This window comes from Trachymyrmex cornetzi, unplaced genomic scaffold (assembly GCF_001594075.2).
Source record: "Trachymyrmex cornetzi isolate Tcor2-1 unplaced genomic scaffold, Tcor1.1 scaffold345, whole genome shotgun sequence".
Lineage (NCBI taxonomy): Eukaryota > Metazoa > Arthropoda > Insecta > Hymenoptera > Formicidae > Trachymyrmex > Trachymyrmex cornetzi.
Genome location: NW_017298164.1, coordinates 185,522 through 209,351, shown reverse-complemented (window position 1 = coordinate 209,351; position 23,830 = coordinate 185,522). Strand labels below are relative to the sequence as shown.

The 23,830-nt window shown below is 30.7% G+C and overlaps 5 protein-coding genes across 5 annotated transcripts; 3 read left to right on the top strand and 2 right to left on the bottom strand.

Annotated features, from left to right (window-relative positions):
- Positions 1-416: 416 nt before the first annotated feature.
- Positions 417-2,621, top strand: Unc50 (Unc50 RNA binding protein). The gene is made up of 6 exons (XM_018510566.1): positions 417-508; positions 732-883; positions 962-1,148; positions 1,742-1,875; positions 1,945-2,046; positions 2,135-2,621. The coding sequence occupies exons 1-6, from the start codon at positions 417-419 to the stop codon at positions 2,269-2,271; spliced, it is 804 nt and encodes a 267-aa protein (XP_018366068.1). The 3' UTR covers positions 2,272-2,621.
- Positions 2,622-13,107: 10,486 nt separating this feature from the next.
- Chrac-16 (chromatin accessibility complex protein 1) lies at positions 13,108-15,747 on the top strand. The gene is made up of 2 exons (XM_018510567.1): positions 13,108-13,339; positions 15,208-15,747. Exons 1-2 carry the CDS (start codon positions 13,205-13,207, stop codon positions 15,607-15,609), a joined length of 537 nt encoding a protein of 178 aa, XP_018366069.1. The 5' UTR covers positions 13,108-13,204; the 3' UTR covers positions 15,610-15,747.
- Positions 15,748-16,039: 292 nt separating this feature from the next.
- LOC108763178 (transmembrane protein 199) lies at positions 16,040-17,081 on the bottom strand. Its single transcript, XM_018510557.1, has 2 exons — positions 16,574-17,081; positions 16,040-16,481 (listed from the first exon to the last, which is right to left on the bottom strand). The coding sequence occupies exons 1-2, from the start codon at positions 17,001-17,003 to the stop codon at positions 16,237-16,239; spliced, it is 675 nt and encodes a 224-aa protein (XP_018366059.1). The 5' UTR covers positions 17,004-17,081; the 3' UTR covers positions 16,040-16,236.
- Muted (biogenesis of lysosome-related organelles complex 1 subunit 5) lies at positions 17,030-18,567 on the bottom strand. The gene is made up of 4 exons (XM_018510558.1): positions 18,462-18,567; positions 18,251-18,333; positions 17,355-17,543; positions 17,030-17,274 (listed from the first exon to the last, which is right to left on the bottom strand). The coding sequence occupies exons 1-4, from the start codon at positions 18,478-18,480 to the stop codon at positions 17,107-17,109; spliced, it is 459 nt and encodes a 152-aa protein (XP_018366060.1). The 5' UTR covers positions 18,481-18,567; the 3' UTR covers positions 17,030-17,106.
- Positions 18,568-20,777: 2,210 nt separating this feature from the next.
- Positions 20,778-23,240, top strand: LOC108763188 (uncharacterized). The gene is made up of 4 exons (XM_018510570.1): positions 20,778-20,935; positions 21,662-21,806; positions 22,171-22,242; positions 22,560-23,240. Exons 1-4 carry the CDS (start codon positions 20,883-20,885, stop codon positions 22,689-22,691), a joined length of 402 nt encoding a protein of 133 aa, XP_018366072.1. The 5' UTR covers positions 20,778-20,882; the 3' UTR covers positions 22,692-23,240.
- The last annotated feature ends 590 nt before the right edge of the window (positions 23,241-23,830 follow it).

The following is a 23,830-nucleotide window of genomic DNA, read 5'->3' as shown; positions in this document are numbered from 1 at the left end:
AGGTTTTAAAGTTTAGAGTATATGTATTCATTAATTGATATTGCCATCCGAGTTTCAAGATTCGCGCCTCTGTAATGCGACATTAATTTTGCAATCTATAATTATCCCGAGATTATTTTGCAAAAATTTATTAATTATTTAATATATTTGACAATAATTTACTGAGGGCGATATACTTATTTTAAAACTTTTTTTTATCATTTTATTGCGTTTATTATCGAGCGTGCTGTGGTTGTGATATTTGCCACGAGAGGGCGTAAATTCACAACAGGCGGTTTTAGACTTGTCATAATAAAATAGTGAATAATACGCAAACATAACCTAAAATCGCGTCGCAAGAGAATTTAATTTATTAGGGGTTATGCTTATCTATCGAAAGTGATTGCGCGAGGTACGAGCTGTCAAAACGACCGAAAATGAAGTATTCCACGTCGCCACCAACGAGTCGGTGTCACTCGCCCGTTCCAACAGAATTCTCGTCCTCGTTGCCGATGCCGATCGTTTACAGGTAACGTCACGGATATGCATCGTCTCATTTTTTTGTAATTTATAACTTAAATATTAACGTATTCAATTTCCGTTCCATCATTTAACTGGATTGTCTTTTCACAAAATGATTTGATCTCGTATTGCATGCATTTTAGAATTTTTATTACTATAGTTTATCACTTTACTTCAAGGTAAAAAAAACGTAGTAAAGTGGCTTGATTGAATGATTTGTTATATTGCAGACATAATTGTATGGGGGCGGCGACAAAAAGCTACAAATATCTAAGAAAATTGTTGAAGTTCGAACAGATGGATTTTGAGTTTGCTATGTGGCAGATGGTCTATCTATTTGTAGCGCCACAAAAAGTATACAGAAACTTCCAAAACAGAAAACGTACGTTACATACCGATATATCAGATATACTAGTAGCATATATTCTAGTCTTATGATTTCTTCATTGGATTTTTGCAGAAACAAAATCGCATTTTGCAAGAGACGACCCTGCATTTTTAGTATTGGTCATGGGTTGTTTCTGCATATCTACCATCGGTTTGGGATTGATGCTGAATTTAAGAATATTTCAATTTACGAAGTTGTTGCTTTATATGATGTTCATTGATTATTTAGCTGTTGGATTGTTAATAGCAACGATATTTTGGTAAGCTAATTATAAAGTTATACTGCTTTTTTATGATTGTACTTTTTGTATAAAAGAGATATTAATTAATGCTCTAAAATCAACTTATCTATTTCTACCAATGTAGAATAACTTTAATCTCGATTTAATTAATTTTTGTCTAATTCTAACGCCTGTTTCTATCAATGTAGACACAGACTTCTATAAATAGACTGCCAACTTCGCCTCCATGTTTGAAGACAGCGCTGGGCAGCGCCATATTTGAGTTTTTTCATTCACACATGTATAAATTACATGGGTAAATTTACATGATACTCATAGACAGGACGCATACATATGCATATGGAAACTAAACAAAAACAGCTCGGAATCAGGTTCATCTCTTTCTATCACATTGAGTCAGCAGTCTATTTATATAAGTCTGTGAATGTAGATTAATTTTCATCTCGATTCAACTTATTCTTTATCTTTAATTTTAAGAGTTAGAGAAAAAGATGAAGAGTAAATTAAATCAAGATTAAAATTAATTCATATTAGTAGAAATTAAAGTTAATCAATTAAAGCTAATTCAATAATTTTATCTTCAATTTTTAATTCTATATGTTTATTTATAGGTTTATAACAAATCGATATCTCAGGATAGACAGAACACAAGATGTTGAATGGGGCTATGCATTTGACATCCACTTAAATGCAGTGTTTCCTCCATTAGTTATACTTCACATTTTACAATTATTTCTATATAATGGTTGGATTTCATATATTTTGTATCAAATATGCACCATCGAATATTATTTATTACATTTCACTTTTGCAGGTCTCATAAACAATGATACATTTTGGGGGCGATTCATTGGAAATACTTTTTGGTTTATATCTATCGGTTATTACATTTACATAACGTTTCTCGGCTACGCAAGTAAGTTAAGAACGCAAAGTTTAAGTAACATCATCTATCTCTTTTCCTTTTATTGTTTTAGATAAGTTGATTGTTATTCTTATTTCAGGTATCGAAATACTACATAAAACTCATTTGATATTGTCCACTCTACCTATAATGCTGCTGACATATATTACTACATTATGTGCCGGTATTAATATCAGTTATTTAGTTATAGAATTCTACCGTTATCGCGCTTTGTAAAATATTTTTATTATATCTGTATGAATGTCGGAATAATACTGGTTGTACAGTATAGAATTCTTCTATTCTGGAATTGGTAAAACAATGTCATCCTTCTACTGTGGAATCTCTTTGATTTTTGCTCTTATTTTATATTCTCCGTTTTTACTTGTTTTCTTATTTCACGATTTTGTTCTACATGGCAAATAGACGGAGCAGCGGGAGAAAATGTCAAGAGGAGAATTTCATTATAGAGGTACAGCTGTTTCCGAATAGATATTGAAGATTTTTTTCAACGTTATTGCTTACATTCTAAGAATGATTTTTCATGATATATTTATTTTTTCGCTTGTATTTGTAAGAGAACTATCGCCACATTTTAAATATAATCTGCTTAGCAGCGAGTATTCATGCAAGAATTTTATTGTGATGCTTCTTAAATTCACAAAATATCGATGATACTACGAGTGTACAGATGTGTTTCAGTTTGGAGATCTGTAATAGCAAGTCTATTAGAGATCCTGTAGAGGTATTTATAATTTAATTTTATATATTTTTAAAATCGTCTTAAACGTTTTCCCAAAATATGAGTTCATTAAATGCAAGATTGGATTTTTTTTTTTACAAATTTAAAACTATCTCAAAGAGGTCAATCTACGAATATTGTTTTATAAATATCGCCTTAAAATTGCGACAGCCAATCACTTTTTATAGTGTAATTGCTGGAAAAACGAGATATTAGGCCTATTCTTTTTGGTTGAATTTTTGAACCAATTTATCTTTCTTTTCTCTCCAGGGTCTCATCGATCATGAAACTTTTTTCCTAGGATTAAAAGTGAAAGATTTCTCCATTAACTTCAATTTCCACTTTTCACTTTCCATTCTAGGGATAAAGTTTCATTGATCCCTTGCTACGACTTCTTGGTATGTTCCATCAGAGAGAAAACTGAGAGAGGACATGCCGGTTTTTTTCCTGTTATGGTTGAAACAATCGCCCACTACCGCCAGTACATCCATTTTCAATTTGAGAACTACGTGACTATAATATATACATTTTCCAACATCGATAAAATCGTATCGTCGACAGTAGATGTGGTTCGTCTCTGTACTAAATCCTCAGGACAAAAGCGTGCCGACTATCCATTTCGCATCTCCTACACATGTAAATAAAAATTGTTTTTTTTTTAATTTTAATAAACGAAATTGAAAATTCAAACAAGTTAATTTAATGAATTTTATCTTATAATATCTTATAAAATTACGAAGTTATGTTTCTTTATGCCAATTTTCAGTCCGTTTTTACCAGACATAATTACTAGTATGCATCAAAGTCTCTATAATTACTAGCAATATATATTATATAGAGGTTTTTAATAAATTCAATCTCTTCTAAACATATATTGTCAATTTAAGGTATAATTTAGCAAAAACGAGATATAGAGGCCCTCCACCACCCCCACCGGCGGTTTATCGGCGGTCCTCTTTTCTTTGTAAGTATACTCAGCCATAAAACAAACGAGCTACTAATAAATTTAGTAGCCCGTTTTTGCAGGTAAGTATATCTTTAATTTATTTTATTTTTATGTCTAATTATTTTATTGTATTTCGCTAATGAAATTACAATAACTTTTTAAATATTATTCTTTGTATTATTCCTTTATACAATTCGACATTACAATTATAATAATTATTTACAATACAATTATCAATGCTGTTCAAAATATAATAAAAGTGATAATATAGGACCATAATTAAAAAATTGTAGTAATGCGAGATTATACGAAAACGTCGAAAATATGTACGATAATACAAATTTTTCTAAACCAATGTTTAATGAAATATTAATAAATGCGGAAGAAATACTAACAACAATTAGATCGTATTTATTATTAATTATTAATTTGCGAATATAAAACTTAATAATATCGCGATAAAAAGTCATTAATATATTTACAACAGCGCTGTATTTCATGGCGTTCAAGATAACCAACTTGATAATTTCATCATATCAAAGTCCCTCCGCCTTGTAGTTATCATATGTTTCGTCGATTTCGTGTAATTTACACATCAATAAAGTAATAAAAAATTTGATTTACTACGACAAGATAAATGCTATTTATTGAATAGATATTATATAGAACTGATATACGTATACATTCCAATAAATATATAATTTATTAGTAATTATTGTGCAAATTACAAAAGTAAATGTGATAACATTTATCTGGACATAGTTTATATAAATTCTATATCACGTACCTAATACTATCATACATACATTTATTTACAATAAAATTAATTACGATATTAACGCGTTACATAATTTGTACATGTATAGAATTTTACAGAAAAGTTCGATTTCAGGGGAGCTGAAAAGGCAATGAAATTTAAAATTAATTTGGTTTATTTTCGTATTTGATAATTGGAACGGGATACTGATAATTAAATAAAATTTAAAATTAATTTAAGATTTTATTTAATTTTTAATCCCTTCTTTCCAATTATCAAGTATGTTATACAGATGATGTCTGTATATTCCTACCTACATATTATAGTTTACTGTTTAGATATATTATGTGATATCTTTTATTTTTTATTTTTAAAATAAAATTTAATTACCCGATCGCGAAATTTATTTAAGTGTCATTTAATTTGTAATAACTTAATTTTTTAATTTAGATGGTTGTGGTTATCCCTACCTATACAGTCTCTATCCATACTTGTCCTACCTACTCGTATTTTCATTTATTCGCGTCATATTCACACCTTTCTTCACCCGTGTATTTCTACCTACATTATCTACTTTATAAGTATTCAATAACACCGCGAATACATGTAATACATAAATGGTTGCATTCATCAGAGAAAGTAGCTTTTCAATTGTTGTAAAAAATTTTTGAATAAAATTGATTCCTTATGGATTTAAATGTATAAACCAATCATATTGAAGAATTTTACAACAATTGCAAAAAGCTGCTTTCTCTGCTGAATGCAGCTAACGCCTAACCATCTATCGCATGCTGATAAATTCAGCGGGATGACCTAATCGCGATCATAATAATAATAAATAAGTAATAAACACTAATTATTAAAACAGGCATTTAATTTTTAAAACACAAAAAAAATTAACAAATAACAGAGCTAATGAGAGTCAACACGGATAATCAAACGCAAGTTTTGTATATTAAAAAAATCTACAAAACTTGCGCTTGATTATCCGCACTGACTCTCATTAGTCCTGTTGTTTATTGGTTATTTTTGTATTTTAAATAAGCAACATTTCAAAAAAATATAAGAACTCGCAATTTGCGAGCAAATTACCCTCCCGAATATTGAGTTTATCTTTATACACTGATAAAAAAATTTGTTCAACTAACTGCACACATTTAGTTGTTCGCAGATTTGATTAATTCAACAAATTTTATTTGTCTAAATTTAACCGTAGTCTACTTAACATTGAACAGTTCGTTAAGCAGATTACGGTTAAATTCGATTAGATAAAATTTGATGAAATAATCAAATCTGCAAACAACTAAATGTATTTAGTTCGTTGAACAAATTTTTTTTCTCAGTGTACATATTTCTTTTAAAAACTTAAAATGGTGTTACACACCAACCTACTACGTTTAGATACTCTTCTTTCTTCTGGCCAGATTGATGATTCTCACCTTTCGTTACTCGTGGCCAATATTCTGGCATTATATGCCAGAAATCGACAGCAAGGAGAAATACTCCTTTTTGCTGCCGACTGCTGTCGACTGACATTGCCGGCAATAAGCGTAAGATTTTACACTTATGTACGATGCGCGAAACACGAACGCGTCGCGAAGGGTTCATCAAAAAAAAAAAAAAATATCAATGAAATTGACTAAATTGTAATATGAATAATCAATAATAATAATAATTCCATTAATATACAACGAATAAATGTCGCGTTTATTCTAAATTAAAAATATAAATATTCGACTAAAAATAAATCTAAATTAAAAAAACCTTTAGGTCAATAATGTTTTTATTTTGAAAGTCTCGAATATTAAACTAAATTAAATTTTCTATTTTTTAATATAAAACATTACTATATACAAAACAAAACTTTAATTTAAAAATAAATTGAAAATGACTAAATCGATTATTATCCGGTGAAATTCAAGGTCTATGTACGTATTTTTAACGATTCGAACGATTCCTTGCTGAATCTCACCTCAAAGCATGCAGAGATGAAAAATTCAGATGAATGATGCAAGATCCGATAGGGACTTTTTCCCTCACACACACACACACACACAGAAAAATACGCAAGTAATAGTTACTCTATTAATAATTAATTACGCAAGTAGTAATAACTTATTTCAAGTATTTCAAGAGTTCATATATCCGCAAATCTATCATAATTTCATCAGAAGCATTAAATTTATTCAAAATATATTCTGAATCCTAGCAAGCTTAATACTTCAATCAAGTTTTGATTTATTAAATTAAAACAAATTCGATATGTTTATTATATGAAAAGTTTTAAGTTTTAGGTTTTTAGAAAGTATTTTCGACGGACTTCTGTATGACCTACTGCCTAAAATACGTTCTCGAATGGTAAGACGACACATAATGAGTCAAAAATGAAATGCGTACCTGACAAATCCGATCCAATTACTCAGTCCTCAGTCTTGCCTTTGTGTCCGAACGATGAAAACGGAAAGTTCATTCGCGGCCGTTGTTGGACACTTTGAAAATCCATTGGCTAGGCATCCTCCGCTTTCGTTTTCTCCCTTTACTGCACCTGAAGCACATTACACATACATGAGACTCAATATACGCACGAAAATATATATTCATATAATTTCGACGAGTCATGTCGAAAAGAAACGCAAGATTCTCACCTCATTTAGCTTCCGATATTCCGCGAACGCGGCTAACTTCGCGATTCCACTGTGCTCGATCGCAACGAAAAGCACGATCGAGAACAAAGAGGCGATCGAGAACATTCGTCGACAAGATCGCAAGTAAATCCGGCTTCCGCACGCATTATCTCACGCACAAATAATCCCCCGTCGCTGTCGGAAACGAATATTGCACATACATGTCGCGAACGCGTATTTGAACCGGTGAGAATTCAACTACGAAGGCGGAAAGACGATATATGCTCCGACTTCCGACACGGCCACCTGCGCAGTAGACGATCGCCACGCCGTGATATGTCGTCTTTCCGCCTTCGTAGTTGAATTCTCACCGGTTCAAATACGCGTTCGCGACATGTATGTGCAATATTCGTTTCCGACAGCGACGGGGGATTATTTGTGCGTGAGATAATGCGTGCGGAAGCCGGATTTACTTGCGATCTTGTCGACGAATGTTCTCGATCGCCTCTTTGTTCTCGATCGTGCTTTTCGTTGCGATCGAGCACAGTGGAATCGCGAAGTTAGCCGCGTTCGCGGAATATCGGAAGCTAAATGAGGTGAGAATCTTGCGTTTCTTTTCGACATGACTCGTCGAAATTATATGAATATATATTTTCGTGCGTATATTGAGTCTCATGTATGTGTAATGTGCTTCAGGTGCAGTAAAGGGAGAAAACGAAAGGGGAGGATGCCTAGCCAATGGATTTTCAAAGTGTCCAACAACGGCCGCGAATGAACTTTCCGTTTTCATCGTTCGGACACAAAGGCAAGACTGAGGACTGAGTAATTGGATCGGATTTGTCAGGTACGCATTTCATTTTTGACTCATTATGTGTCGTCTTACCATTCGAGAACGTATTTTAGGCAGTAGGTCATACAGAAGTCCGTCGAAAATTGTGCGCGTTGTGACGCTGTTTACGGGGTTCACGCGATTCGTAGCACGGCTGCTCGCGCAAACGTATAGCGTCTTTCGTCGTCAATTTCGTCAATTCAAACGCGCGAGTACAAGTGTCTGCGATGCTTGTTCGGGACAACGACGCGGAATTGATCGTGCGTAAAACAATGCGTGTGGCAGCTGAATTTTCTCACGACCTTGTCGATGAACATTCGCGATCGTTGTCGAGCTCCGGGTAATTATTTATTAGAATAGGATACCCCACCTTTTACATTATTATTACATTATTATACATCGGTGGAACATATTTGATATTATTTTATTATTTGAAATATTTCGTATTAATTATACAATAATGTGATGTCAAGAGGCAAGAAGTAAAAAGAGAGTTATTACTAGCGTAGTTTTTTTACATAATCTTTATTCAATTATTCGTACTTATTATCGTAGTACATTTCGTACTTTGCTTTCGGCACCTCTGGTACTTGTTCAATACTATATTACTTGCATGGTTCTTTTAAACGTAATTAATAATTATTCGCGTGGGGTATTTTTTATATTCCAACATTTATGTCTCAATTTTTATTATACCTTTTAATGATTCATATTTAAATAAAGGTTGATAGAATATTCATATATGTTCCTTAAAGATATATGCACATTTACTTAATATCGTAAAATAATTTGTGCTAATTACAGCTTTGGCTAAAAGTACTAAATATCTTGTTAATCATTATTTAATTTTTCAGATAATAAATTAATTTAAGACCTTACTGTTACTGTAAATTATCTGTGTTTCGGAAATTCTTTAAACTTACGTATAATGCCGATCATGGCTCGATAAAGTAACATACGAATTGTTAAAAATAAAATACATAAAATAAGTTTAAGAAACATAATTAAAATACAAAATTATAGGAATTGGTAAAATGCAGATACGACTTGTTTAAAATAAAAAATATAAAATAATTTCCGGAAATTTATATAAAATATTAAATAAGAAATAAGTGTAGTTATTTAAAATAATGAATTTATTACTCGTATAAATAATTCTTTTAATTTTTTATTTAAATTGTATACTTTAATTTTCGCTTTTACGAGTATATAAAAATTTTTTAATGGTTCTTACGTGTATCCAGACATCTTTAGAAAGTATTTGTAAAGTTGTATATTTATAACAAATTGTATATAAATTGTTAGAACTAAATATAGTTAACAAAATGGGAAGTATGTACTTTTTCATACAAGAATGTAAAACTCTAGAACAAAAATATCAACTTTAAGATACTGAAACATACTTTTCCTTTAAATTTTTTGTTTCAGAGTTTTACATTTTTGTATGAAAAAATACATACTTCCCATTTTGTTAACTATATTTAGTTATAACAATTTATATATAATTTGTTATAAATATACAACTTTACAATTACTTTCCAAAGATGTCAAGATATACGTAAAAACCATTAAAAAATGTTTATATACTTGTAAAAGCGACGAAAATTAAAGTACACAATTTAAATAAAAAATTAAAAGAGTTATTTATACGAGTAGTGTTCATTATTTGAAATAACTACACTTTTGACTTATTTTTCTTATTTTAATATTTTATATAAAAAAATTTCCGGAAACTATTTTATATTTTTTATTTTAAACAAGTCGTATCTGCTTTTTACCAATTTCTACAATTTTGTATTTTAATTAAGTTTCTGAAACTTATTTTATGTTTTTTATTTTCAATAATTCGTATGTTATTTCATCGAGCCATGATCGGTATTATACGCAAGTTTAAAGAATTTTTGAAACACAGATAATTTGCAGTAACTGTAGTGTTTTAAATTAATTTATTAACTGAAAAATTAAGTAATAATTAACAAATTGTTTCACGATATTAAGGAAATTTGCAAGTGTTTTATATAAAGAACATATATAGAATATTCTATCAACCTTTATTTAAATATGAATCATTAAAAGGAATAATAAAAATTGAGACATAATGTTGGAATATCAAAAATACCCCACGCGAATAATTATTAATTACGTTTAAAAGAACCAGTAATATATACTACTTTATATACTTATAAAAGAGAACTCTGAAAAGTAAAGTATATATTTTAAATATAAAAATTAAAAAAGAGTTATTTAGTATTTTAAATAACTACATTTCTGACTTATTTCTTATTTAATATTTTTAATAAGTTTCCGGAATCTATTTTATATTTTTTATTTTAAACACGTCGTATCAGTTTTTTACGGATTCCTACGATTTTATATTTTAAATAAGTTTCTGGAACTTATTTTATATTTTTTATTTTAAATAATTCGTAACAGTTATTTTATCGAGATTATACGTTAGTTTAAAGAATTTCTAAAACACAGATAATTTGCAGTAATAGTGTCTTAAATTAATTTATTAACTGAAAAATTAAATAATGATTAACAAGATATTTAATACTTTTAGCCAAAGCTGTATTTAGCGTAGATTGTTTCGCGATATTAACTGAAAATTTACATGTGTTTTTACATAAAGAATATATGGAATATTTTATCAATCTTTATTTAAGTATGAATTATTTAAAAAGAATAACGAATATTTTGAGACATAATGTTGGAACATCAAAAACTAACAGTTGCAAAGCTGCTTTCTCTGCTGAACGCAGCTAATGCCTAACCATGTCCTATCGCGGACTGATAAATTCGGAATAACCTAATGTGATTATATTAAATAAATAAGTAAATAATAAATAATAATAAGTAAAACAAATTTTCCATCTTTAAAATACAAAAAAATTAACAAATAACAAAGCTGATGAGAGTCAGTGTGGATAATAAAGCGCAAGTTTTGTAGATTAATAAGTTTCAGTTCAAATTATTAAATAAATAAATTTAAATTTTATACAAATAGTTTGCTCAATTTTCAATGATTGCTCTAATAAAAGTATGGTTACGAATGTGTATATTTAATTTTCTAACAGTTATCTTAAAATCATTTTTAGGTATTGGACATCCCGCCGTTCCAGAATATTATTAATTATTAATTTATATGTATATATATTTTTCTATGATAAAATACATGCCGATATTATGAGATTATATTAACGGATATTTATTTTTATCGATTTACATAATTTTTACCAAAATACTTTATATTCTTTTAACAATGTTATCGTGATTACGTGAATTTAATTAAAAATGTGTGGGTACAAAAAATTCGAAATAAGTCGATTGGGTACCCTTATATTAGCGGGATATTAATAATTAAAATTTTTGAAAAATACAGAAAAATAAGGAATTGTTAAATTTCATAAAATAAATTTTTCAATATAAATGCTCTTTAAAATCCCGTTATTATCAGGTTCGCCTTATTTCGAACAGTTGGTACCCGAGAAACCTTTGTACCCATACATAAAAAAAGTTACAATAACGCATGTATTTTATTATTATTAAATATATTCCTTCGTAACTACTATTCCATATGGAAATCATTCTGTCCGTTTATTTTTAATAAGAGATGATTTTTAGTGATATATGGCAGAACATATTTTCTCGCGAATTTTAATATTATATTAAAGATGCGATAAAAATGGTAATTGTAATTGACAACTACCAAAATTATTATTATCGTAAGTATTCTGAAAGATTCGGGATTCACAGTCTTCTGTAACAAGATCTGGTATTTGACGGATTGGTTAACTTTTCTTTGTAAATGGATCTTGTGAATTTGATGTAGAATCAGAATACAGTAAGTAAATTCCTAGATAACATTTATGTTGCATAAGATACCTAAAAGACATCTTTTAGGTGTCTTATGTCTAAAAGACGTCTTATGCAACATGCATGTTATCTGGGTTCGTTCTCCAATATGAAGATTATTCTTCTTTGTATCGGATACTAACCAGCGTACCATAGGCGGAGGGACTTTGATATGATAAAATTATTGAGATAGTTGTCTTGAACGCGATGAAAGTTCTGTTATAAATATATTAATGACTTTGAATATCATTAAATTTTATATACTCGCAAGTTAATAATTAATAGTAAATACGATCTATAATTGTTATTAATATTTTATTCAATTTTTCTCAATATTTCATTAAATATTGGTTTAGAAAAATTTATGTTATCGTATGTATTTTCGACGTTTTCGTATAATCCCGCATTACTAAATTTTATTAATTATGCTCCTATAATATAATTTTTACTGTATTTTGAACAGCATTTATAATTGTACATTTATTGTAAACAATTATTATTGTATTATTGAATGTAAATAGGATTACAATAAAAGATTATATTAAAAAAGTTATGCAATATGATTACTATAATATAATTATTTTATCACATTCGCGTATAATTATTTTCTTTTTGAGACATAATATGTTGGAGTTGGAACATCAAAAATACTCCACGCGAATAATTATTAATTACGTTTAAAAGAACCGTGTAGGATTGAACAAGTGCCAGAGATGCCAAAAGCAAAGCGTGAAATGTACGACGATACCCGTTTGTCACAATCATGTAAAGTACGAATATATATAAAATAAATACATATATATGCATATACATATATATGCATAATATTATCTTTATCTGCAATTCGTGGCTGTAGCATCACAACGTAAATTTATTTATCAACAATGTCGAAAAATAGTTTTTTCTTCACATCATCTATAATTAATTGTGGTGTACCACGTCCACTTTCGACGATACGATTTTATCGGCGAGACGGGGGATCTCGAAAATGGACGTGGTACGTAGTTCCCGCAGCTCGAAAATGGACGTTGGTGTCGCTAGTGTACGAAGAGTTTAGAAGCATAAGGGCCTGCGCACAATACAGGAATAAGAATTAGATATTAAGATTTCACCTATCAGAAACTGATTACATCGGAATACGCGGTTTCTGATAGGTTGAAATCTTAATATCTAATTCTTGTTCCTCTATTGTGCGCAGGCCCTTACAGGAAAAAGGCCGGGATGGCCGCTCTCAGGTTTCTCTCTGGTTCCATAACTAGCGCCATCAGCAGCACGAGGGAGCATCGCCGAACTAATCGCTACACTTTAAATCGTAAAATTTGGTGGGAGTCATTGTCAGTTCTTTGCGGTTCTGTTTTTGTTCGGCCGGCGTTTTTTTGTACATAAATAAAATAGAAGGCAAAAATAAGTGCGCGTAATGAGCACGCAAAGTTCTTCCGTGAAGCTGAAAGAGCTTCGTCTGCCGATCTCGAGGGTAAAGACAATTATGAAGAGCTCGCCTAGCGTCGATACCGTCGGCCAAGACGGTTTGTATTTGGTCACAAAAGCTACGGTAAGATTGGAGGTTAAAGAGGACGTTCCTAAAGAAAGTCCATCACGATACATTAGTTTATTAAATAAATAATGACCAATTGACGGCGTAAAGATTTTCCGAGTTCTTAGTGACGAGATTTGCAACTAGCGTAAAGCAGACAAACTAAAGTGGTTATAAATTATCTTATATCAAGTTGAACTTTTTATATTTATTTTTTAAATGTTATCCATAATAAATGCAGTAAAAGTAACAAAAGGTTTTGAGACCCATGAGGGTGAAGAAGTTTTAAATAGTGGATTAGTCATTTCCGTCGATAAAAAAGATATTAAAAAGATACCATAGTACCATTATTCATTAGAATATCTAAAAATTCTTAAGTTTTAGACAAAAATGTTTCAAACAAAAATTGCTTAGCTATTAAAGAAAAAAAAGATGATAATCTTGGCTGACTTTAAGAAGATGTTCTTAGGTCAGATCAAGGTTATTTAAAATTTCTTAATTATAAACCTCTATTTTTTATTATATATTCTTGTAATTGATGTTGAGACGTTTTTAAAACAATGGTTACAAATTCTTTTTAAATAAGAACTTTTTGAGTAATGAGTTTTCAAAGTTTAAATACTGCTGGCATTAGTGACTCTGTATTTCTGAATTCGGTTGTTACATTTACTTATGAAACAACAGGGAAACACATTTTAGAAAGTACTTTATCAAATAAAAAAAACTTACAATATCAATGTATGGTTGCAAGCGAGTTCCTTGTAAGACAAATAAATGAATACAAACCTTTGCTTTTCAGCCCCCAATTTAGCTCGATATAATCAAGCTTTTATTTGGCATTTTTTAGGTGATGTCATTTCAGTTTCAAAACTACTGAGGAATATTTTGAGAGGGTACAGACGTTGGGAACAACCTGTGCCTCTTTAACTCTAAATTAAAATCAATTACAAGTTTAAAAAGCAGCCTATAAACAGCAATAATAACTTGGAAGAACATGCAAAGATATTTTCATATATTACTATTCAAATAAAAATATTTTAAAAGAATATCAGATGTATAAATATAGGTGTAACAGACAGTTTTTATTATTAATTGTTTTAATTTGCTTTCTGAAAAGTAGTCCCGAGATGTAAAATGCTTTGAACGAACGCGCATATATTGCGAAGTTGGTTTGCCCATTTTTAAAGCAATCTCTCATTTTTTTAAATTAGGCTCCTTGGGGAAATAATCAAAATACATTTTTGGACTAGTGTAAGTTTTACATTAGCCCTGTTTACGTTGCTTGCACCTTATGCACTCAGCATCTTTGCTTTCTCTCTTTTCAACGCCAAATGTATATCTATCTCATTTTAAGTGCAAAAATATTTGAGGATTTTATGCAACATGAACAGAACCATTACACACAAAAAGTAGTAACATGTTTTTGCGACCCATTATTTATTAATTTTGATGGACTGTTGTTTATTGTGCATTTTGATGTAAAGTATTTGCGCTGTCTGATTTACGCTAATTCTACTTACGGCAGCTAGGTGCACTGGGGAGAATCTTTGCGTCACCAATATATTAAATATTTATGCTATATTATTCACATCAGCATAACAGAATAAATATTAATTTCTTCAAGTGAGTAGACTAATACTTTTATTTATTTCTCGCCTTTAAAGCTGTAATACGCAAAAAACTTAGCAATCATCACATCAACATTCTGGATTTGCTACAGTTTAAGTATTATCTAACGGTCTCTACCATGATTAGTCTTCGCGTACTGCTTAAGTCTTTTGTATGCCATAGCCTTTATGCTTTTAAACTATGAATTGATGACTACTGATTACTATTAGGCCTTATTAATTTAGAATTCAATACTTTATAAAATACTTTGCACACAGGAACTCTTTATACATTACCTGACAGAGGAAGCACACATGCAAAGCGACAACGGACCCTCTCTGGATTATAAACACTTGGCAGAGGTAGTACAGACCAACGACACGCTGGAGTTTCTGCGAGAAATAATGCCTAGAAAGATCACGGTCCGGCAATTCAAGGAAATGATGGCGGCCAAAGAACCATCCAACAGCAGCAGTTCCTCAGAGAGCAGTTCTGATTCAGACAGCGACAGTGACTCTGACACAGACTCCTGTTCGGATAGTGATGAAACAAAGGGAGATAATAGGAATTCGTCGAGCAGTGAACAGGAGAGTGAAACCAAGGAGAACGGCGCTTGTCATTCAGACAGTGACAAAAGTGAAAGCAGTGTGAAAAGTGACAGTGAAGAGAATAAAAGATGAATTCGTAGATTTCTGCTTCCAACAGACTTCGATTATTTAACAAATTTTGGTTTATTTTTTTATAACCTGTCAGAGATCAACAATATATATCTAGTACCAAAATCGTGCGTCTATATTGCAAAGCAAATAAACGCAGCCAAATGGTAAAAAATTTGTAATGTAATAGATCATGAGAATTTATCTTGGATAAAAATATTATTTTTATATGCTCAGAATCGAATATGAAAGTACACTATTAAGATCTTTTTACACATATCTTTTCGCATATATTTTTGTACATATATATCTCATGATATTAATTATTCATGTACACAATTATTTTAATCAGATTAATATTTCTTACATTAATATTTATTTATAATCATGTTTTATCATATTTTAAAATTAAAATTGATTTTTATTTTAATAATAATAAATCAATGATGTCATAATATCTTGTTTTATTTGGTCTTTAAGAATGTTGTATTATATATTCATAGCCGAGCGATGTACATTTAAAAAATTTTTGTACAATACAAAGTTAGCAAAAGTAGCTTGCGTATTGCTTTATATTATTAGCATTTTAAAACTATTTTTGCTATAATATATATTCATTAATGGAACGACTGAGCTGGAAAAGTTGGAACGTTAGTCTTGATGTGATTTTGTCGATTTGGATGTGACATCGAAACCGTACTCGTTTAATTTTAAAGCTAGAAAATAGATCTCGGCCAACGCTATAATTAGCGCGCAAATTATACCCAGGAGTAATCTAAACCCGAAGTCTAGGTCCCCGACTATGAGTTCTACTCCAATAAAACCAAAAGCGAAGCCAGCTATCACAGAAAATATAAATTGCGCGACGGCGATCAGTTGCTTGTTTATCTGCTTCACTGCAAAATAAAATAATATTAGAAACCTGCGTTAAATTATCTTTTACAGGCATTTTATAGATAAGAATATTATATAAAAATATTTTGTTTACTTTGATACGCGACACTGTCTTCCGGTAGGAATTTCCGTGAAGAATCGATACTTTTCGTCATTGCCTGATATTCTCTGTTGTTTTGTTGCGCCGCTAATTTTTGTATTCTGGCCTCCAATTCTGGATTTCGTGGCGTTTCCTTTGGCGTCGGTAATATCACATCGGAATCATCAAAAAGTTCGTGCAGGTAGATTTTTTCCGTTGTAGTTTTTCTGTTCTCTTTTAGATACTTGTTCAGCCATCTGAGATCCTCGATTTTTAACGTGGCATTTGCAATCTTCTCTTTTTTGAATTTTTTCGATTTGCTGTGCAGGGATTTGATGCCATCCGGTGCACCATCTGTGTCTTTTACATCGTACAAGATGAAGTCTATCAATTTTTTAGATGGTTTTATCGTTACAGTAGGATCTACAATCGACTCTAGTGACATATCTAAATAAATTTAATATACTCTCTATCTTAAGGAATTAGGTCTTTATTAAATGCTGAAATATATTCTAGGAGGTAATGCGGATAGGCTAAAAAACTAATTGTTATGGTGTAATGTGCAATTTCTTTTCCAAGTCAATATAGAACTCCTGTATTTCGTTTTCCTTCTCCTGGAAAGTCTGGTCCACCTTTTCACACTTATTGCTCATATCATTTATGAATTTCTCCCACTCCTTTTTCCTAAGCAATCTGTTCTCACTCAAAACGTTATCCTACAAAAAGTTTTTATATGAATCTATCATTTTTTCTGTTACGTGAAGTAAATAAAAAATACAAAAGCTGGCATACGTACACTATCGAAATTTTCCTCCCTCTGTAAAACACGGTTGCACATACTCAGGGCGACATCGACATTTGCCTTGAGGCTAGGTAAATGACAATCGCCAAGTTGCTCAGTGCGATCCAACTGGCTCTCCTTCAATTCTGTCGTGTATTCTAGTATTTTAAACAAACGTTCTACCTCCCTGTCAGATCTTTTTTCCTAATAATGGATGCAATCTTGTAGAATCATTCTGTATTGAAAACTTATTATTACTGTGTACATTTAAATATATATATATATATATATATATATATATTAATATAACATTTAAATGTTTGACATACAATAATTTCTAAAATACAGACAATACCGATGTCATGATATAAATTTAAATTAACTTTAATCGGTATTTGCTCTGAAAATTTCCTTAATTGGTAATTATTAGGTCCAGTATACTTTAAATTAATATATTTTTATTTAAAATTTACATAAGTGAATATTCTTTTTCATCTTTAAGGTCAAAATTCAAGGAATAAGATCATGCAACGTAAAATCATGTAAGATTGCGAATATAACAATTTTTTACAATGTAAAAAAATCTGAGTTTGCAAATACACACTGAGCCCACAAATACTGATTAAAATTAAGATAAAAATAAATTCTAAAGATTTATAAATTGTGACAACTAAAAGAAGCTTTTTAAAAAAGAATATTAAAACGTTTTATCATGCAGACAAGAGCAATCATAATTTTCATCAGCATTTTTGTTTATAATTGAGTCTTTACAACTTGTAGGTTATGTTTACGCATTTAAATTATATCTCGACCGAATATCTCTACTTAAATTCCAATTCATTTAAACGGCATGACGGTGGTGCCGAGGTAACGTCGCTGTCATGCCAAGTCCGCGATCAGCAGGAGCTCACCTGAAATTCTCGCAGGAAGAACGTGACCTCCCCCTGGATGAACGGACGATGGTCGAACAATCTACCCCAGATCTCGCCCGTGTCTGCGGAAACGCGTATGATTCAATGATAGTGTGCTAATGCCTAATGTTAAGTGCGTTATGTATATCGTCCTTCAAGTATACGTGCAAGCATTTTCATGCGTTTTAGAACGATACCGTGAATGCCGCACCTTTGATGACGGACGCCATGTCGGTGTCAGTAGAACAGACGACACGTGACACGTCAGACGGCAATTGTATATAGCCTGTCACGTGACTGGCTATATTACTACTAAACTGGCTATAGCCTGTTTCTACCTAGGCTGCATTCGAGAATCGCGTTAGGTTAGGTTATCAGCGCTATTTGTGTCATCTACTTTGTTTTACGTCTAATAAACAATGAAGATAGAATGACATAAATAGCGCTGATAGTGTCTCCCCGAATGCACCCCTAATGTTTCTATAGGAACACTATTTCTATTTCAATGTGGGTCAATTGGTTTAATTTACTCTTCTTCTTTTTCTAATCCTTGGAACTAGAAAAAGATAAAGAGTAAGTTAAACCGAGATTAAAAGAGCTCTTTCACCGACTTCTGATTAAATTAATCTACGATCAACTCGCAGAAGTGCCAACAGTAGTTTAATGTATCAGAATGTCTCTCTCTCTCTTCCTCCTCTGTGTTAGCTCTCACATTGGCAATCGTGATTGAGTTAACCATCGATTAGCATTAATCGGGGTTGGTAAAAGAGGCCCTAAAGTTAATCCACAATTGGTACAAACGAGCGTATGTCGGACTAGTAGAATGACTACATGTTGCACAGACGGCGATACGCCGATCACGTGGTTGCACTACTGAACCATCTGAACCGCGACCGTGGAAAGAGAAAACAATAGAATTTCTTGGCCAATACTGAAAAGATAAAATAGAAAAAACGCAATTATTTTATTGTTATAATTAGATAGTAGTATAAGTAATACTAATTTTGACAATTTAGTAATATTAGTATATTAATTTTGGTAATTTAGTAATACTAGTAATATTAATTATTTCATTATGTATTATTTGTTATTTTTTCCTTATGCATTGCATTCTCGTCCGGAATGTTGCGAAATATAATTTAATAATATAATGGGAGACTTCTCGGTTAAGCTTCAATTAATTAAATTTGGTAATTAATTTATTAAGCAATTTATCTGCACTATTTTGAGCACTTATAATTATATCTTAATAATTAAATTCTAATCTTATTATTGTACATTTTAATAAGTTTACTTTGATAGAATTAATATTTTGTTATTTAACACGAAAAAGATTAGATCGACTAACAGCGAGATGGAATGTCTTTTTAAAATGTTTGAATACTTGTGTTAAAAATGAAAAGATTTTAGGAATAAGATTGTAAATGCATTTTTCTAAAAAAGAAACAGTGCAAATCTTTTTTGTCAGAAGCCAAATTTCGCATACAAAAAGTATATCGCTTTAAAACTATAAAATTTTGTATTTTTAATATTAATTCAAATGTATAATTTCTCACACATAACTCTATATGTACAGAGAGAAAATTATTATGTGCAAATAAGCGTATGTTTTATGCTGTTATATAAACACTTTTCATCGATGTAAATTTATATATTTATATTTTATATTATTTATATTCTCTGTAAAATTTACGATAAACTGGGTTGAAAACGTTAATGTACATTAAAAGCCTGTGATAAAATACTAATTAGTTACGTATAAAAACACCACTTGTATAATATGAGTATTCCTAGCATTATTTTCTGTTTCTATTTTTAGATATTATTTCATTTATTTATATCGTATTTGTATTTTATCTATCTATATTTTGAGACCACAATTTGTCGGAAAATCTCCCAGGGAAAACTTGTTCGAGAAGTAAGTAGTTCTAAAGTTAGAGAGAAAAATCGAAAGGGGAACGATCCAAGATCAAGGAACCTTTCACAGAATAGCGTATCATTTTCTGTTTCCAGATGTTATTTCACTTATTTCGTATCTTATATCATATTTATATTTTATCAATAAATTTCGAGGACACGTACAGTTTGCAGGAAAATCTCCTAGGGAAAATTTTTCGAGAAGCAAGTAGTTCGAGAGTTAAGGAACCTTTCGGAGAATAAGGAGTCGAAAGATGCAAGTAAATATGCAGTTTTGAAAGCAGACGTAACAGGAGAAAAAAAAGAATCAATAAATATCAAAACAACATCGTTCTCGTATTAATAGGAATTCCGCGTATATTTTTCGTGGCTGATAACGTTATGCCGACGAAACGAACGCCGGCGAATGCATGCGTTCGACGATGGTATTCTCGGGTTGCATCGCGACAGTTATTATCTTTGTATAGGAACGCCGCGCTTGGATATCGACGTAAAATTCGAACCATTGCGAAGAGGACGCCTGCGACTAACAATGGTATCGCATGATTACGCATGCATTCCACCGTGCGTACTTACATATATATGTATGTACGAGGAGAGAGGGTAAGCGGAGTGATTACGCGAGTCTACATATGCCGCGTGCAGCTCGATCGTCCGTGATAATCGCGGTTTATTCGTAACGATCTCGAACGCGAGGTGTAAATTGAGGTGTGCAATGAAGACAATGGGACGATTCCTTCTCCTGATGGCACTCTTGCCTCTTACGACGTAAGATAGTGACGTCACGAATATTTAAGTATATTTGGCTTGCAAAAAACTAATTGCAAATTTCTGAATGTATTAAGTTCTAATTTTAATTATGGTTATATTGTAATTATAATGAAATTGTATAATATATATAAATATATATAATATATAATATATATACATAATTATATATTATATATTAATTAATTATATACTAATTATACAATTATTCTTCTGTCGATGTATCCCGGTGCTGTATCGACTTTTAAACAGTAAACGTTTTTATATTCTTGTGCGAATTTTTCGTTATGACGTCTCAAAAATCTCACCCTTCGAACAACAAAAAAACAGTTTTGCAGATTTTATCTTGTTTTCACTTTTACATTTTTAGCATGCTAGTGAAAAAATGGAAAAAATATGCATTGATGAAAAGATTAAATTATAATTGTATTTCAAAGTTTTTATATAATTAAATTATAATATAATTATATTCAAAAGTTCAAAATAGATGCATTAATGTAATGCAATTGATCACAATAATATATGGACAAATGAAATTATAATCTCACTTGATCATTCTTTATTACAAAGTTACTAGTCTAAGTATACGCTCTTTTCTCTTTGAAATAATTAATGTCAAATTAGTTCACATAAATGTAATTTTCTTCGAAATGTAATATTTTAGTCTCGCAATCGATCTCACAATTATTGCAATATTGCATTTTAAAAGAAATTGTACCTTACCAGGCAAGAGGAAATCGCGGGGGATGCATGCAGTTGCGCAGTGTTTCCAGTTCCGGGAACGAAGTCGATAATAGAACATAGGTTGCAATTCAATGTGAGTTGCAATCAAGAAGGCGCAGAAAAGTGTCAACAATTATGTATCGCCTTGGTGAGTACTCATAACGAGAATTCGTTCGCATTATTTCTTAGATATTTCTGCTGTTACATGATTTCTTCTTTAATTAGGAAAAATGTTATTTTTCAATCAGGAATATACGAGTGTAAATAATTTTAGACCGGCAATAATATATTGTACTTTCAAACAACAGGCCTGTTTTTTTTTAGCTGAACTTCTTGCACTTTTTTCTCTTTTCCTCTCCAACGTGGAGAGAAAAGGAAGAAAGATGAAACATGCAAGAACTTTAGTTAAAAAGAATAGATATAATGTATATTTTATAGTGGTTAATTGAAAAAAATAAAGAAATAATGAAAATAAAAAATAATATTAAAATTGATTTTCTATGCTTATATAGGCTAAAAGTGTTCGAGATAAAGCACCAATGCTGATTTGCGAGAAGCTGAATACCCATGTCGAAAATTTGAAGGTAATACATTCAATACATATTTTATTATAAAACATTTTATATTATGTATATGTAAGATTAATCCTGATTTAACAATCTAGAAAATTGTCTCCTAAACTCTGTCTTTAATTTTCGTCTTCATGTAACACGGAAAAGTAAGCACGTAATACATAAAAGCGACTAGAGTTTCGAACGGAAGTAATAAAAATTTATTTTCCCGAATAAAATATGATTGTATCACTTTGACTATTTCGCTCTCTTGATATTTTTTTTAGATGATAATTTCCGTAGCAATAAAACAACGTGTTTTGTTATTTCAGCTTTTTGCTTTTCCACAGGTGGCTGTATATATGAAATTGTGTAATATGGCTCTTTGGACATCCACTGGTTTGGAGAGCACCGAGCCCATTTGCTGTCACGAAGGGAAGGCGGTTATTTGTGACGAGGCGATGTCGATAATAGAGAATTAACGAGCTTGCATCCAATTCATTATTTCTCGCTTATTTCCACTAACGAGTACCTTACTATTGATTACGTAATATTGATAACGTGTAATCAATATACCACTTGCTACGGTAACATTATACGCGTGTAATTTTTAGCTCGATATTTGCAATTAGCAATTTTCTGTGGATTTGTAAGAATATATCATACATACATATATACGTACGTACGTACGTACACATACACACACACACCACACACACGCACGCACGCACACATATAAACAAATAATAAAGTACGTAAAACAACAATAGCAGAGGTCGGATAAATTTATTTAGAATTTGAAGAATGCCGTTTCGGGAACATTACTCGATATACATTTATCCTTTGTTCTCCTCACAAAGCTCGAATGCCAAGACCGAGATTGCTAAGAAGTCTATCTGCCATTAAAGTCTTTATACAAATGCTAAAGCTTGAGCTGAAAATATAATAATATCATTAAAGAGTACTGCAACTCTAAAATGCTTGATCCATCGGAGAACGAAAAATCTGTCCGCCGAAAAATTTATCTACATTCCGCATTATGTTTTGTCTTTATAAAGAAATTGTATAAATTAATATTTTTTAATTGTGAATATGATAATAAATCAATAAAGAATAGAGATAAAGTTTCTTTTATAAGTATTTACTTTTGATGAAAGGAAGTTTATTTGCTAATTTATTACGAAAGCATTTACTTTAAACAGAAAATCAAATGTACCACTAATTCATAATATTAATTTTATCTTATTTGACACACTCTCTCAGCTTATTTTTTTATCTTATTTAGAGCTTTTCTGTAATGAAAAATTATCGAGATGGTTTGCGATATAAATTTAAAAATTATTAATAGTTTGACATAAATTTATACTACCACTTATATCTAAAAGCTGTTCAAAACTTTAAGTTTAAACATTATTAAAAATTATTATCTAAAAAACTCGCATCTTTTGTAACAAAGTGATGTTTTTTTACGTAGTTTTTTCTTTTAATTCTGTTTTAGTTGTTCACCTTTTAAATTGCCAATTCAATTCTATTCTACACTCTCTTTTACCTACCAATACTCTTTTATTTATCAGAGGAAGCCAAACAAATCTCTAATAGACATCGTAATAGAAACATTTAA